Source organism: Miscanthus floridulus, chromosome 2 (genome assembly GCF_019320115.1).
Source record: "Miscanthus floridulus cultivar M001 chromosome 2, ASM1932011v1, whole genome shotgun sequence".
NCBI classification, from domain to species: Eukaryota; Viridiplantae; Streptophyta; class Magnoliopsida; order Poales; family Poaceae; genus Miscanthus; species Miscanthus floridulus.
In genome coordinates this window covers 155,359,549-155,375,991 of record NC_089581.1, presented here as the reverse complement: position 1 = coordinate 155,375,991, position 16,443 = coordinate 155,359,549, and the positions used below count along the sequence as shown (strand labels likewise).

At 48.1% G+C, this 16,443-nt stretch overlaps 1 protein-coding gene across 1 annotated transcript; it reads left to right on the top strand.

Annotated features, from left to right (window-relative positions):
- The first annotated feature begins 7,815 nt into the window (after nucleotides 1-7,815).
- On the top strand, nucleotides 7,816-11,658 carry LOC136540211 (uncharacterized). The gene is made up of 4 exons (XM_066532216.1): nucleotides 7,816-8,050; nucleotides 10,764-10,867; nucleotides 10,964-11,138; nucleotides 11,219-11,658. Exons 1-4 carry the CDS (start codon nucleotides 8,032-8,034, stop codon nucleotides 11,251-11,253), a joined length of 333 nt encoding a protein of 110 aa, XP_066388313.1. The 5' UTR covers nucleotides 7,816-8,031; the 3' UTR covers nucleotides 11,254-11,658.
- The last annotated feature ends 4,785 nt before the right edge of the window (nucleotides 11,659-16,443 follow it).

Genomic DNA, 16,443 nt, shown 5'->3' with positions numbered 1-16,443 from the left:
TTGTCACAACCTATTCCCCTGCACACTGCTATTAGGCTAGACGCTCGCATTCTACTTACTGCTTTACTTTCACTACGCATTATACCTGTGATGTGATGTTTGGTGAAGGGATAACGTGAGTGGATAAGGCATGTGGTGCCGATAACTTGGTAAAGCTGGATAATGAACTTGGGGAGATCTTGGCGTGCGTCTTGGGTGTGTGGTGAGGGTTGAGTCGATCAGACAGGATCCTACGATGAGTCTTTGGGGCAAGTCATGCCGGTGGGGTGTGACCTGGGCATCCCTCATGAGAGGTACCTGTGGCGGGTGCATGTGAGAGCAGACGGGGTGTTGGTTATCCCCGATGGAGGTGCCATCGAGGCACGGGGTGTTGGTTATCCCCTTGAGAAGATATCCTGTCTGGTCCCCCTAAGGACTAGTATGTCTTGAGAACCGGAATCATAGGACCCTTCGTGCACACCACTCGCTCCTAATGGGCGGGAGATGATTACCCGACTAACTAGGGCGGTGCCACTACTACTAGGTTGGAAGGTGATAGTGTAGGGAGGTACGAGCATGGGGGCCCACACCCTCCTAAGACAGCGTAGTGACCTTGGGGGCCTGGTACTATGTCTCACAGTCTCAGCGTTTCGGTGGACTCCGGGGTGGCCTAGGGCTGAGTGATAGGCTGGTACTGTATCGGTTGGGAGGCAGTCGGCATCAGCCTAGGCGGGGCACCGCCGATGATGGTGATCTTGTGGATTTCCAGGTGTACATGCTCTGCAGAGTTGATCAATCTATACGTATAGCCGCATCCGCGGATATGGACATTCCTATGACCTACACTTCACTTGACTAGTGAGAGAAGTCCTTTCTACCTTCCCCCTAGGTTTTGGTGTTGGATCCGGCGTTGCCCGTTGAGGCAAGGTACGAGCGGGAGTCGACCTTGCCACCTAGAGAGTGAGAGTGTGGTGAGATGTGTGTGATGTGATGGGTGAACATGTGGATGAGATGGGTTAAAACTTGATGAACTATTATTATAAAACCTTGTTGAACATGCATAGGAAACCTACAGCCATATATAGGCCTTTTCATCTACCCTTGTATTCCACTTACCACAAAGCATATGCAAAAGCATAGGGTGGGAGACAATGGTCAGTACAAATCATACTGATAGATTTTGGATAGGTTTGGACGAAATCTATGAAGACCACGAGGACTTGGATTAGGAGTAGATGGTCTCGTGCCTACGCTCAAGTGTGGTTGAGAAGATGGAGTCTACGCCCGCTGACATTCTACGCCAACTCTGATGACTGCCGTGAAGGAGGAGCCTTCACCCGCTGATGCGCTACAACGACTCTGATGAAGATGTGTGTGCGTTTTCGCTAGATTAATCGATGTAATAGGTGTGTTAACCAGTGTTGTAAAGCTTGTGTAAACTTGTAAATCTATGTTGTATGACTATGATATCAGCTGATAATTGATAATGAGATGGATTGTTCTCATGATCTACTACATTATAAATCGTATCTATGGATCTTCCCTTCGAGGAAAATCAAGATCGTTTCACGCTGCTGTCCTGTGTCCGGTCGGTTGCCGTCAGCGTTCGGTCCAGTGTCCGGTCGCCTATCTGCCGAGCCACTCATCCATCGTCCGGTTGCTTGTCCAGCATCCGGTCCTGCATCTGGTCACCACAGTGAGCTCATTTCTTCGCGATTTTGCATACGGCTTGGTTCTAATCTTCATGCTTGGACTTTGCTTGATCTCTTGGGTCTTCTCTTGTGCTCCTAAGGTCTTGCTTGAGGTGTTGATCATTGGGTCATCACGTCGCCTTTGTCCAAGTTACATCTTGCACCCTATTGAACTACAAAACAAACGCTTGCAAATTCATTAGTCCAATTTGGTTGTGTTGGTCATCAAACACCAAAATCCAAAGTAAATGGGCCAAGGGTCCATTTTTCCTTACACATGACTTACGACGAGCGAGGGTACTGGCCCCTCTGGGTCGATGAACTCTGGGGTGCAACCCCCAAGGGTAGTTCTGAGAGTGTGTCCACCGTGAGCCACGGGACCTAGATTTCCAAGGTGGAGGTCTGGATTGTGGTTGATGGCAGACGTAGGTGCTGTCCCTTTAGCGCCGATGAACCCATAGTTTTTATGGTGGATGTGACCGTCATGGGCCATTCCACCAGCGAGTCCACCAGTGACACGAGGATCCATCGCTTCCTTCCATAATCAAATGAGTATGCGCGACTGTCCCCTACCTGGCGCGACAACTATCGGTGTTACGTAAATCAGACTAGTAAATTTATATGATTGTCGCGCTGCTCTAGGAAGATGATGGTAGCATCCAATAGACATGAGGATTTATACTAGTTCTGGCCAGAGCCCTATGTCCAGTCTTAGAGAAGATCAAGTGCGTGTTCCTCACTTGAATGCTCTGAAGTTCTTACAATGGGGGTGCAAGTATGGTGAAAGAGGTGGTAGAACCTATGCTAGATGAGGGGCAGCCCAAAGAGAAGCTCTAGGAGCTCTACTGCTATGGATGGAATGGTAGAGGATGAAGAATCATGTCCTCCGATGGGTGCCTTGGCCACCCTTATATAGAGTTCGGGGCCAGGGCTCGCTACAAAGAGAAGGTTCCTCCGACCGAAGGGTCGAGAGCTTGAGGGAGGTCCTAGCTAACTTGGCTTACAAGCTATGCCGTCTTTTGGTGCTACGGTGCTGGCTAGGTGGCACTATAGCCACGGTGATGGTTTGCCCGCTATCCTATGCAACGTGGCATCCGTCATGGTCTTTGTCGTCGTCTTTAGGTTCCTCGGGGCGTCGTACTCATAGTAGGTGGTCGCCCTGGGTCGTTGTTCATCTAGTTGCTTCATTGGGCTGAGGGCCATGACCTCGATCATTAGGATTAGGGGACTCTGCCAGCTAGGAAGGTCTCTAAGTCGAGATCCTTGCCATGGATCCCATCCCGTAGCGGGTGGGATCGTACGCGCGTCCTGTCGATCTGTACTCAGATAATGGGTTTCGTACCCGTTGCCACTGCTATGCAGTGTTGTCTCGTTGGTGCTACATGGCACAGGGATGACATCTAACCGGACCATGGTGGCTGTCGTCCCCTCAGTCCTTGTGAGGTCAGTGTAGTGTGCTTGCTCTTGTCAGAGCAAGCATACTGAGCCACGCTCGATCTCTCCCCGTCCTGCCCAGGGGTCATGGTGGGGGAGAGATCAAGCATCTTCCATGTGGTTAAGGTAGAAGAAAGGGTCGTGGCCGACCCTGGCCTTGGTGTTGGCTTGGCGTGCTCATCCTAGCTGAGCCTCGGTCGTTCGGGCCGTTGTGAGCTCGATGAGTAGCAGGTCATGTATCCTGCCAACTAATTGGTGCCTTGAGACACATGTGGGTCATAACCCCGACAATATGTTAGTTGTTACATATTCTATCCTAGAAAACAATTTAGTGATGTCATTGAACAATTTAAGCCTCTCTACAACATCCTCAACAAATTTTCACTCATCCTCAGATGGCAAGGAAGTATATATCCTGTCTATACGGCTCGCCCTAATGAAAGCAGCCTTGTATGGTAATGCACGACTAAGCATGGTGAAAGTTGAATTCCACTTAGTCCTACAGTCAAAAATTATCTTGGTTGTGGCTTCTACTTAAATAAACTTAGCTATCACCTTAAACTTTTCAAATTTTTTGGTGTAGCCGTCCAATAAGCTACGCTATCACGAATGTTTTCTATTGCATCTTTCAACTTCTCTAACCCATCCTTTACTATCAGAGTGAGAATATGAGTAGAACAACGCATATGCAATAGCTTACCATCATTCAAGAGCTTATGTCTTCTAACATTCCTCATAAGCAAAGGGATCACAACATCATTTGTTAGTGCAGTTGTCAAGAGTAATTGAAGATATCTTCTCATCAAGATTTCACTCAGCCAAACTGTCATACAATTCTTCACCAATGACTTCAGTAGTGTAAGGAGCAGGAACATAAATGAACCTGTCATTCAATAGTTACAAACAAAATAAGAAACATGATATGCAACCTGATCTAAACAAAATGATATGCAACTAGATCTGAAAAACAGATTATGCTCAACATGATATGCAACAATATCTAAGAAAAAAGTTAGTACCTCATGATAATATTTCTAAGATTCCAAGATTCATTAATAAAATGTGTCATGATGGCTATGTAACCTCTCTTTTGGTTGTCAGATGTCCACATATCAGTAGTGATGGCCACCCTAGACTGAATTCCAGCCATATATTCAATGAATTTTTTTTTCTTCTCCAACTCATATTGCGCCATAATATCATATCTAAAATAAAATAGAAAATATTAGGAAATTAATGTGGGCTCACAGAAATTGCAGATAGGATGTGGGCTCATAGATCTTATACCTTATTGTGTTTCTTGTCCCCATTTTGAATAGTGGTTGAAGTGCACCGACAAATCTTCGAAAGCCAACATGATCAACCATGCTTAAAGGGTATTCATGAAGAACTATCATGGCACTAAGTTCTTTCCTAGCTATGTCTTGGTCAAAGGTGTAGTTCTCCACTGAGATTGTCCCTGCATTTGTCCTATTAAACTCATTGAATTTTGTACCATTGACTGCCCATTTAGCTTGACCTTCTTTAGCACACAAGACTTCAAATGAAGACGAAGGTGGTTAGTCCCATTTCTTGACACCCTAGAAAGTTTCTTCGAGCAGTAGATACATTTTGCATATTCATTAGACCCAATCTTCACTTTTGTGAACTCCTTCCAAACACCGATCTGAGCTTTCTCTTAGAACCAGCCATGACGTTGTCTTTTTCTTCTTCTTCTTCTTCTTCTTCTTCTTCTTCTTCTTCTTCTTCTTCATCATCATCGTCATCTATCTCAATTGGCTGTGAATCATTGGTCGATTCAAGTTGAGGTGATCCAGAGATTGGAATTGAATCTAATTCCACTTGTGATGCTTGTGATCCACATTGCGGGTTGCTGCTCAAATCACTACCAGTAGCCGTAGACATCCTGTTCAATTTGTAGAAGCACATTGAGCAATTAGATACATAAAAAATTATACTAATGTCATCTCTGCATACCCAGTTATGCAAAATAACACATACCTCAACAGATCACAAACTAGCTCAAATCTGAATATTTCTCAGAACCAGTACCTCCCATCTGAATATTTATTTATAATGACCAAATCTGACCAATTAACATATACATGATCAGATCACAACTAGACCAAACAAAATAAGCTAGTAGCACTACAATAACTTTTGATTTCTAACAACAGATCACGACTATGCATATGACATATATTTCAGAACACACAATCATGCACTAAACCATTTTTATTTCTATAAGAACTAAGCACAACCAAAGAAACCAACATAAATCAACAAGGAACATGAAAGTCGTCGTCTTTGCTTACCTAAGGGAGCATTTCAGGTGCTGGTTTCACACTTTTTGAGCAGCTGCAGTGGTACTCATCTAAGGCTCTGCTTGTTTCAGCTTGAGTTGGTTTTTAAAAAACCGAGAAAACTGGTCTTTGAGAAAATGAACTAAAAGTTGAACACATTTTCTAAAAAGATTTTCTAGCTTTTTAGTGTGCTAAGAAATTCAAAATTTACTAAAAAAACTAATAGCAAAAAACAACAACCCGAAGTGAAAAGCCAGAAAGCTAGCTTAAAAATCTAAAGCTACACCTCAAACACGCTGTAATGCCGATAATTGACAATGCTCTGTGCAGGGTGTACATCCGTTCGGACGCTGCGTTCCTGGGCCTGCGCAATGGTCTGGCCCAAACAGGCAAGCGGTCTGCTCTCCTCTACGCTCTCTCCCATCTCTCTACTCTCTATTGCACCCAAAACATATAGCATCCTGCGACAGAAAATTCCCCTCGCCTCGCCTGACGCGGCTTCACCGTGCCGTCCGTTTGCCCCACTCCGCCTCACCACCGCGGCCATCCCCCACCGTGCCCCCATCCCATGCCACGCCGCGCTTCGCCTCGCCCGTCGCGACCACGACGTGCACCTCGCCGCCACCACCCTGCCGCCACTAGGAGAAGGTCGTCGCCGACCGGGGCATCTTTTTCTTGTGGTCGGTCGAAGACACCACGACAGGAAGCCGCGTCACCATCGACCTGAGCTTGCTGTCGCTACCGCAGTTGCCCACCAGGAAGGTTGTGACCGTCGAGACGCGCGACCTTAGCAAGGAGATGTTTGCGCTGAAAGCGCATGTTGCAAACATATGTTAAGTGTTTCAGATAATGTTACAAGTGTTTCATACGGATGTTGTAAAGTAGATTCGGATATTGCCTATGTTGCAATGACTATATACATATGTTGCAATCATCTATTCAAAATGTTTTATTTGTTTTAAACGTATATTGCAAGTGTTTTATCTGGATGTTGCATATGTTTCACACATATGTTGCAAGTGTATGTTCCAAATGTTTTAGCTATTTCAGACGTACGTTGCATCGACTGTTTTTATGTTGCAAGTATTTCATGTTTCAAACGTATACTCTTAGATTGTCTCCAACGGAGCAGCCAAAGCGGAACCTAAACCCATTTTGGGTAACGCACAGTGTTTTGGGTAGAAAAAACAGTCTCCAACGGAGTATGCAAACCGAACACCCATTTTGGGTACGAGCTCAGCCGGAACTCAAAGATGCGTCGTCTCTTCCCCACGATGCAAATCCTCTTGCGCCGGTAGTGGTGGGCCCAGGCGTCGGGGTGGAGCCGACGACAACGGCGACGTGCTCTCCTCCTCCTCGTCGTCGAGGTGGAGCGGCCGGTGCAGGGAGGCAGGACCGCCCCGGGTCTTCTTCCCCAGCGAGCCCCTCCTGTGCCTTCATGTGGCGGAGTTGGCCCTCAAGGCAGCGGGCCGGCGCTCCCCCACGCGCGCTTGCCTGCTTGGCGGCGGGCCGGAGGTTGGCCGCGCGGCAGCAGTGCCGGCGCTCCCTCACGTGCTCGCCCGCGCGGCGGCCGGCCGGAGGTCACCCGCGCAGCGGTGGGCCGAAGCTCCCCCGTGCGGTCGCCCGAGCTTGCCCGCGTGCTCGGGCCGGATCTGGCCCACGCCCTCTTCCCCGGCGAGCTCGATTGCGGCGGCTCCCTCTTCTCCGGCAAGCTCGTCAGCGGGGAGGGGGCGGGCGGCGCATGCAGAGAGGCGGGGAGGGAGACGAGCGGACCTCGACGGAGAGGGAGACGGGCGGACCTCGGGAGGCTCCTCCTTTGCCTTCGCGGTTGGAAAACGAAGTTTTTGGGTCGATGACCCATTTGCTGTGCACGTCCCAAATGCTGGAATGGATCGCCGTTTTCCCTTCTCGTCGTTGGAGTCAGTCTTAGATGGGACGACTTGAGTCACGCGGCGCATATCCAGAGCCGGGCCGCGTGGATTCCCACGTGCGCGCACAAAACGGAGCAAGCGTAGACGATCCCTGCGTGGACGTGGGAAAAGGAGGGGCGCGGGTGGTCCCCGCGTGCAACGGGCAGCATGAGCAGGGCTAGTCGTCTGGGCGGCGCAGGTAATCCCGCATGCGCACACAAAACGGGTCAGGCGTGGGCGGTCTTCACGTGCGCATGGAAAACGCGTACGAATTCGAGCGGGCAGGACGCACGACATGAAGTAGATGGGGGTGTTTGTTCGAATGTCCGGACGCTACCTCTCCATATACACACAACACCTTCATGAGGTATAATTCTCTGCTTCAAATTTCCTTTTATATAACACAAAAAAAAAAACTCCGACCTCTTGGTATTGATTTTCTAATTATAAGGGGACATATATAAGGAGGCAGGTAGGCCCACCGGCCACCGCTGTTCGCTGTACACAACAGGTTCGAGGGCTCGAGCGGTCGAGCCTGGTTGACCTGAACCTGTGCTCGTCAACCGAGTCCCGACCGCATCGGTCTGACGGTCTCTCTACGCGTAAGGACGAAGGTTCGCGAATCCCCTCCTCCCTTCGGCCTCGCCTTCTTATTATTCTCCGCCGAAGCCTAGTTTACATCGCGAAGGGCGGCAAGGCAGATCCAGGGCGACCATGGCTTACGTCGAGAGAGGTAATCTGATTTCCGAAGGAATACCCATCGGTTAGGAATTGCTTGATTATGGTTTCTGCTTGTGGGTTCTCCTGGCGGTCCGATCTGTCTATTTATCTGATTAATCGCATGATGCTATCGCGATTGTCATCGGGGATGAGCATCTAGTCCTATTGATTCGGGTGGCTCTATAATCTTGTATTTCTAGATGCATACCTAGCGAGCATATCATTCTTACTGCCATTATCTCTGCAAAACAAATGCAGTTTCAGCTGGAATTCCAGCTAGTATGTGTTTGGATGAAGGGGAATTCGAATTCCCCTGTCCGACCAGGTCCCTTAGGGTTTGGAACTTCTAGGCAACAAAATATTGCACCCTTGGCTTGTTCGTTTGATCCCAAACCCAAGGGGGTTGGAAGGGATTGAGAGGGATTCAATCCTCTGCAAGTCAAAATCCTCTTCTACCCCCTTCAATCCCTTTCATCCCGTGATCAAACGAACAGGGCCTTAAGTGGTAGGAATTACCGGCTGCAGCAGTGCATGCAACTCTAGAATTGACTGGATTACATAGCTTGGTTATGTAACCATATGTTTGTGTGAGGTGTTATGAATAATTGCTCTGAAGGAGACGCTGGTAAGCAAAAAAACATGATGAATGATTGGAGCACTAGACATCTGAACAGAACTGTGATTCGATGCTTGTGCAGGGTCGTTATCCATTCTTGATTTCACAGCCCCAGTTTTACAGCTGAACTCACTAGAGGCAGGACCCTTATGTATGCACCAGTATCACTGATGGTTTTAGAACAAAGAGGAAAATTTGCTAATAGGGTCATCAGAATTTTCGTACATACTTGATATTTTGAGCAGAAGTGCTGCTGTAGTTCGATGTTTTTGGCTATCAGTTATACTGAGTGTTTTCCAAGAAAATCAGCGAGTTCCAAGTACTGGAGCTGGGTGCAAAAGATGTAACTATCGCTCAGCTAATGAAATGTTGAGCTAAATAACATGTTGTCAAGATTCAAGAGTGCTGTCTTTGTTTCTTTTCACAGATTGCTATACTTGCTATAATGTTAGATAATGAATATAAGCTGAAGTGCGCTGCAAATTTGGTAAGCTTTTGCTTTGAGTTAGTCACTTGGGCCTTATCAAGGAGACTTGTAGAAAATGGAATACAACAGAAGATACCAGTTGTACATTTATTAATGCAAGTGTAAAAGGAATTCTCTTGTATATCTAAAGCAGAATGTTGCATGCATGCTGGTCGTGGTGGTAAAGTTGCCTTTGGTGGGGACGGTGAACACACTGGGCTCGATTTTCTTCCTTTGAAAAATGTAAATATGAACTATAAAAGTACTAATTGGAAGTATTGTTTGGGGGCCTTTCCTGTTTCTGAAATCTCGGTGGAGTCCAATTCCCCTGCATAATAAGGATAGAAGCATATGCTATGCACGGGACTATAAGCATAACACCTAAGGATAGTGCATTGGGGGGTTCTATGAAAGTTTCCTCTTCTTTTTCTATTTCCATGCTTATCAGTGGGTTTTGTTTTGCATTGATCTGATCACTCACCATCATAATGATCCATGGCTCCTAATATATTAACACGTTGGTGGTGAGCACCTGTATCACTTAACATCAATATGGAAAGGTGATCTTTGAATGCACTTCTGTAGCTCAAGAAAAGTTTATATCAACTCATTTGAACACCTGTATCACTTAACATCAATATGGAAAGGTGATATTTGAATGCACTTCTGTTGCTGAAGAAAAGTTTATATCAACTCATTTGAAACGTCATTTTTTTTACAGTTTTCTGCTGAGACCTAAAGTAAATAAATTTATAAAGTAGTATTAAGTTTCCTGGAGATTATTCCTGGTTTAATAGAAGTTTAAAGTTTGTGGTGTTTTTTTTTCTAAAGCTGTTAAGTTTTTGATTTGCCTCCGTCAAATTCAACATTGTGGTTTTGGGTAGTGAGGCTACAGACCGAAGTGACATATCACATGTTTACAAAAGTAATTCATTGTGTCAAAACATCAAAGGATCACAATATCTGTTTGCAGTAGTTTATGGTCATCTTTTCTTGTAAAACAAAGGTGCAACTCTGATCTTTCTGGGCTGAGTTTCTGTGTCTTTGTTGGGGTGTATGAATGTTTGTGTGGTTCCTTGTTTGTTGGGCTCTTTTACCCCCTTTTCCTTTTCTTAACATAAAGATTCGAGAAAAGAAGAACAATATTTTGGTCCTGATTTTAAGCATCAAATTACAATCAGGTAGCTTATAATTGTTTCTGAACAACATGCAGTTATTTTGATATACCACATTGGGTAGTTGCATCAAATTTGAATGCTTGTCTAATGGATAAGTATGTACTAGTGGCCAGGTTATTCTTGAAAACCTTTTGGCAAAGTTGATAGAGGTATTTCAACTCAGGTGGACGCAACAGGAGGTTATTGCATTCAGTTTTAAGAATTTGAAGGGTCTTTGAATTTTTTCTGAAAAAACATGCATATATTTGGATAAACCACGTCGGATATGCGTCGGATGTAAATGCTTTTACCAAGTCATTCTTGAAATTGTTAGGATTCCATTTTAGTCCGTCACCCTCCCTTCCCCCTCGTCCCCACAAACATACACACTGGATTGCCTTTTCGTTATTCTTACATATAGGCGGGGCTTGTATTTATAATCTATCAAATCAGAGGAAAGCTCATTTTCATCTGTATTGTCTTGCAGGCGTTGTGAAAGACAAGCGGACTATATGGCGACTGAGCATAATCTCAGACTTCTTTCGGGCTATTGTGAACTTCATCAGGATCTTCTTTGACACGCTGTTCTCAGTACGTAATCAATCTCACGGCTTACTATTCATTTTGTCGCATGTAATTTCAAGATTTGAGAAAACAGAATCTAATCCTTGTACTTGAACCTTTTAGGTGGACAAAACTGACAGCTACAAGAAAGGATATGGTGCTGGTAAGAAGTGGGATGGTGGACCTGGTGGTGGTGGACGGGGCCCATATGGCGGTGGAGGTGGAGGATTTGGCGGCGGAGGTGGAGGTGGTTCACGCAGTCCTCGCACTCTATCTGACATCCGATCCAATGACCACAGTATGTGCTGATTTCTGGACTACATTGTCCCAATTCACAATTGTGAACTTCAGTTTTCTAAACATCAGTTCTGATTTCAGGTTCTCTCCCTGCTTGTGGATCCTGCTGCGGCTAATAAGTGCACAATCGTTCTGCCTGATGACTGCTTATAACAGATGAATAAACATGCTTCAATGTCCTGAAGGACATCATAGCAATTGATATTTATTTCACTGTCAGACTATCATCACCCTGTTCGCTTGTTGGTTTCAGCCAGCCCAAACCAGCCAGCCAACAGTGTTTTTCTCTCACAATAAACCAGCACCAGCCAGCCCAAACCAGCCCAGAAACCAACCAGCGAACAGGCCGCATGTATTAAAATCAGTGAGTCGTTTATTAACAGCCTATTTACTCTGCAGCTTGACTCTGGCATGATTCACATGGTACATTCATGGTTTATCTTTCGTGTACTGCTGTCTGCTTGCATAATAACTATATCAGTTACAAAGTTTAATAAATTGTCTGGTGTGCTGTTCCGTTATATCTTGTATGGTAGTAATTGGTGAGTACAGACAGCGGGGCACCTGCGGCCTGCGGGTAGTTGTATTTGATCATCAGATACAACATGAAAATGGACGAGCTTACTAGTTCTTCCAAGCATACTTGAGCTAATGGTGGCTCAACATACTTCCGAACTTGAGAACACGCGCATTGAGATTAAGGTACCTGGGCATTTGGAATTGGGAGTTCCTCAGTCAGCAGCAAAATTTTCTCCATCCCCAGCCGTAGTATTGGCAAGGGCTCAATTGACCTTCTAGCTAGCTGTTTGGACTAGGTTTTCGAAAATGTTGGATGTGATTGATTGGTCACTTACTCTTTTCATCTTGTAATATAGTGATATAATATAGTGCATTCTAGCTATAGATGGCCAACGGGCCATAGTGCATTCTAGCTATAGATGGCCAACGGGCCTATGCCAGGCACCGCTCGAAGGGGGACGGGCCACCAGGCCGTGCCAAGGTCATGCTTCGTGCCTAGCCACCAGCCCAGGCACGGCCCCTGAGGCTGATTTTCGGGCTGGGCTGGGACGATAAGCACGGTGTCTCCAGCAGGCCGGGCCATCCTGAGGCCAGCGTCTCCAGCAGGCCGTCGCGTCGCAAGGGAGGGAGTCGAGGCGTGGGGGAGCGCCGTTGCCACATCACCGGGAGTGAGAGGGAGTTGTCGAGGCCTCGACGCCTCATCGTCGTAGGCCTCATCGTCGTGGCGAAGCGCTGTCGCTTCCATGCGCTGCCGCCCACACGAAGGAGCGTCGCCGCCATCCACGGGACAGGGAGCGAGGAGCAGAGCCGCGGAGCCCTCGGCCTCGGAGGAGCAGAGTAGAGCAAGGAGCCGCCCGTGCGAAGGAGGTTGGGGTTGGCGTGCTCAGCCACTCGCTCACGCGGCGGCGTTCGCGCTCGCGTGTGGCGAGAGGGCATCCGCCTGCCGGCGAGCAGAGAAGGCCGGGGACAGGGAGCGGAGCAGGTGAGCAGCGAAGCTTGGGGAGTCAGGGGCGGAGTTCGAGCACACGAGAGAAGGGCCATGTCCGCGAGCGCGGCCTGCTGCGCGGGGAGGGAAACCGGATTGGCTAGGGTTTTGGGGAATGGAAGAGTGGGCCTTTAGCAGGCCAAGGCAGGCACTAGGCTATCACCGGGCCTGTACTAAATTGCGGGCTGTGCCATGCTAGCCCACTGCGTGGGGTGCGGCCCAGGCACGGCCTGCTCCACTGGGACGGGACGGGCTCGGGTCGGGCCAAAAAGGCGGGCTTCGTGCCGGGCTACCGTGCCTCGGGCTGTATGGACATAATTGATTCTAGCATTCAAAAATTATCCTAAAATATAATGTATTCTAGAGGACAAAAACCAATTTTACATTAAATACTCTCCATTTATCAATCAATATCACCATTAATCATGTTAATGATATCGTCTGACTAGAAAATAAAATAAGGGTATATGCGTTTTTTATGTTCTGTCTTAATGTCTTAAAACTTCTAGAATGTACTATATTACAAGACAGAGGGAGTATACTCACCTAAGCAAACTGGACGTAAGTTTGTGATGGTTAATTGTCGGTACGGCACTCTATGATTTGCTCCATATGCAAAAGATTTTCCTTAGTGTGACAATTTCACTCGTGCAAAAAACTCTCCTTAGCCTGGTTCCTGCAAATTTTGAGCGTTTCTCTAGGGTCAGACTCGCTAGATGCGAGCAATTACGTTGATATTAACATTGTTAATGTATGACTAACATATAATATTAGTTAATATTGATATATTTTAAACAATATTAAGGAATAACAAGATAAACAAAGAGCAATAAGCGATAGTTGCATATAATAAATATGTGATTATATTCATGTACCTAATTTATTTCATGCAATATGTTCTCGTGCCAGCGACCAAACACAATCTTGACTTGCTATATTACCTAAGTGCAAGCAATCGAACATGATAGTGTTGCATGTGCTCCGCCTGTCCTTTGGGCCGATACGTATTATGTCGGGGTTATAACCCCGGGGTGTCTCAAGGCATCGATTAGTTAGTTAGAAGGCCATACGACCCGCAACATATCAGCTAGCGAAGCCCGAACGACCGAGGCCCAGCTAAACCAAACAAACCAGGCCGGACGACAAGGCCGGGGTCAGCCACGACCCCTTCCTCCCGCCTTAGCCGCACGGCGCTAGAAAGGCGCACGACCTCTCTCCCGTCATGACTCCTAGAAGGAATGGAGAGAGGTCAAACCCAGCCAAGCGTGCCTGCTCTGACAGGAACAAGCACGCCGCACTGACCCCGCAAAAACTGAGGGGACAACGGTCACCTCGATCCGGTCAGACGTCATCCTTGTGCCACACTGCACAGACAAGACAACACCGCACGACGGTGACGACCAGTATGGAGCCCACCGTCTAAATACGGACCGACAAGATGTGGGTATGATCCCACCCACTATGGAATAGGATCCACGATGAACGCCTTGACTTAGAGGCCATCCAGATTGGCGAGAACCATGATCCCGACGATTGGGATCATGGCTCCCATCTCCTCAAGCCAACAAGGCAAACGAGGACCTGGGGCGGCTACCTACTCTCGTACGATGCCCCAGAAAACCAGAAGAAGATGACGAAGACCACAACAAAAACCACGTCGCACAGGACGGCTGGCGAACCATCACCGTGCCAACAGTGCTGCCACGGCCAGCACGGTAGCATCATGCCGTACCATGCCGTGATGTGGCCACAAGACTATGACAACAACCACGTCCAGACGTGTACCTCAAGGTGGCGTAGCTTGCAAGCCAAGTTAGCTAGGACCTCCCTCAGACTCACGACCCCTCGGTCGGGAGAACCTCGTTCTTTGTATGAACCCTGGCCCCGAACTCTATATAAGGGCAGCCAGGGTACCCATCTCGGGACATGATTCACATCCTCTACCATTTCATTCATTCTCCATAGTAGTAGGGCTCCTGGAGCTTCTCCTCAGGCCGTGCATCTCCTAGCTCTAGCTCTCCATCCTCTTCCTCCATTCTTGCACTCCCCATTGTAAGAACTTCAGATCATTCAAGCGAGGAGCACACACTCTATCATCTCTGAGACTGGACGTAGGGCTCTAGCCTGAACCAGTATAAATCCTCGTGTCTTTTGGATGCTATCATCATCTTCCTAGAGTAGGGCGGCAATCGTATAAATTTACTAGTCCGGTTTATAAAACACCGACAGTTGGCGCGCTAGGTAGGGGACAGTCGCGCACTCTCGATTATTGAGAAGGAAGTGATGGCTCCTCGCACCGCCGGTGGACTCGCTCGTAGAATGGCCCAGGGCAGCCACGTCCGCCATGAAAACTATGAGTTCATCGGCTCTGAAGGGTCAGCGCCTGCACTCGCTTTTAGCCGCGGTCCTAACTTCCGCTCTGGAGAACTGGATCCCACGGTCTACGATGGACTCACTCTCGGAACTGCCCACCGTAGTAGCATCCCATAGTCCTCTTACATGAGGGGGCCAGTACCCTCACTCGTCACCATCCGTGGCTAGGTCTTCCATCCGAGAAACTAGATGTCCACGGCTCGTGATAAACTCACCTAGGGAATGGCCTCAACTGGCCACATCCTTTTGGGAAACCATGTGGTTAACCACACCAAAGGGCTAGCACCCACGTCTGCCTACAGCCGTGGCCCAAACCTCCACCATGGAGATCTGGGTCCCGTGGCCCGCGACGGACACACTCTTGGAACTGCCCACGAGGGCTGCATCCTAGAGTTCACCTACATAGGGGGACTAGCACCCTCTCTCACCACCGGCCAAAGCCAAGACTTCCACCTAAGAAGCCAGAGACCCGTGGCTCATGGTGAGCTCGCTCAAGGAATGGTCTGTGGCGGCCACATCCTCCAAGGGAATCATGAGATCGCTTGAACCAGCGGATCAATGCCCGTCGCTGGCTTCTACCTAGTCCAGACTTGTCGCGTGAGAATGCAACAAACCAGGGCACACACGGGTGACAAAACTACCCATCGCCGCGCGGCGTCGTCGCTAGTGATCGGGCAGCTAGCCGATGCCACGCCACGTAGGATCAAGCCCATAACCAAGATCCAACCTTCCAGGACGAACAAGCCACACGACAAGCCTCCACGAACTGTCAGCCATCACTTGGAGGCACGTGCATCCAAGGAGGTGGACTTTCTAAGCGCACCGCGTGTCGTGGTGAGCGGATCAAACCGCGTTGCACTCAGAACCCACTACCGTAGCGGCAGGTCATGCCAACTCATCAAGAGCAGCAACCGCACCCAGAGGCAGGGATACGACGACCATAACATCGTCATACCAGGAGGACTCAAGCACCAGAACACACGAGTCCTCTCGGCCAAAAACTACAGCAGGCCAGGCATGAAGAGATCATCCCTAGGGGCTCACGAGCCAATCAAAGGCATCGAGTGGGCAGAGGTCAACCCAAGGCAGCCCGAGAGGATGATCCGCGCCAGCTACGATCGCTCCAAGTAGTCAAGAAGTGCCCTCACCAACTCGCAGCCTAGGAGTGACAACTCCACCACAAGCGAGCGCTCGGGAGCTCGCCCCAACACGAGCAGTAGCAGCAGCAGGGCGAACGTCCATTCCCAAACAAGCATTGGTGATATCAATCCTATCCCTCTCTTCGTTATTTGATCACATTCACATGCGTGCATAGATGCAACGATGAACCCATCTGGCCAAGACCTAAGATAGAATGAACTTAGGAGCATAGAACCCATATGTCTCGTCTCGAAGGCATTTCACCTTCTGGACGTCCTGACCCGCTTCT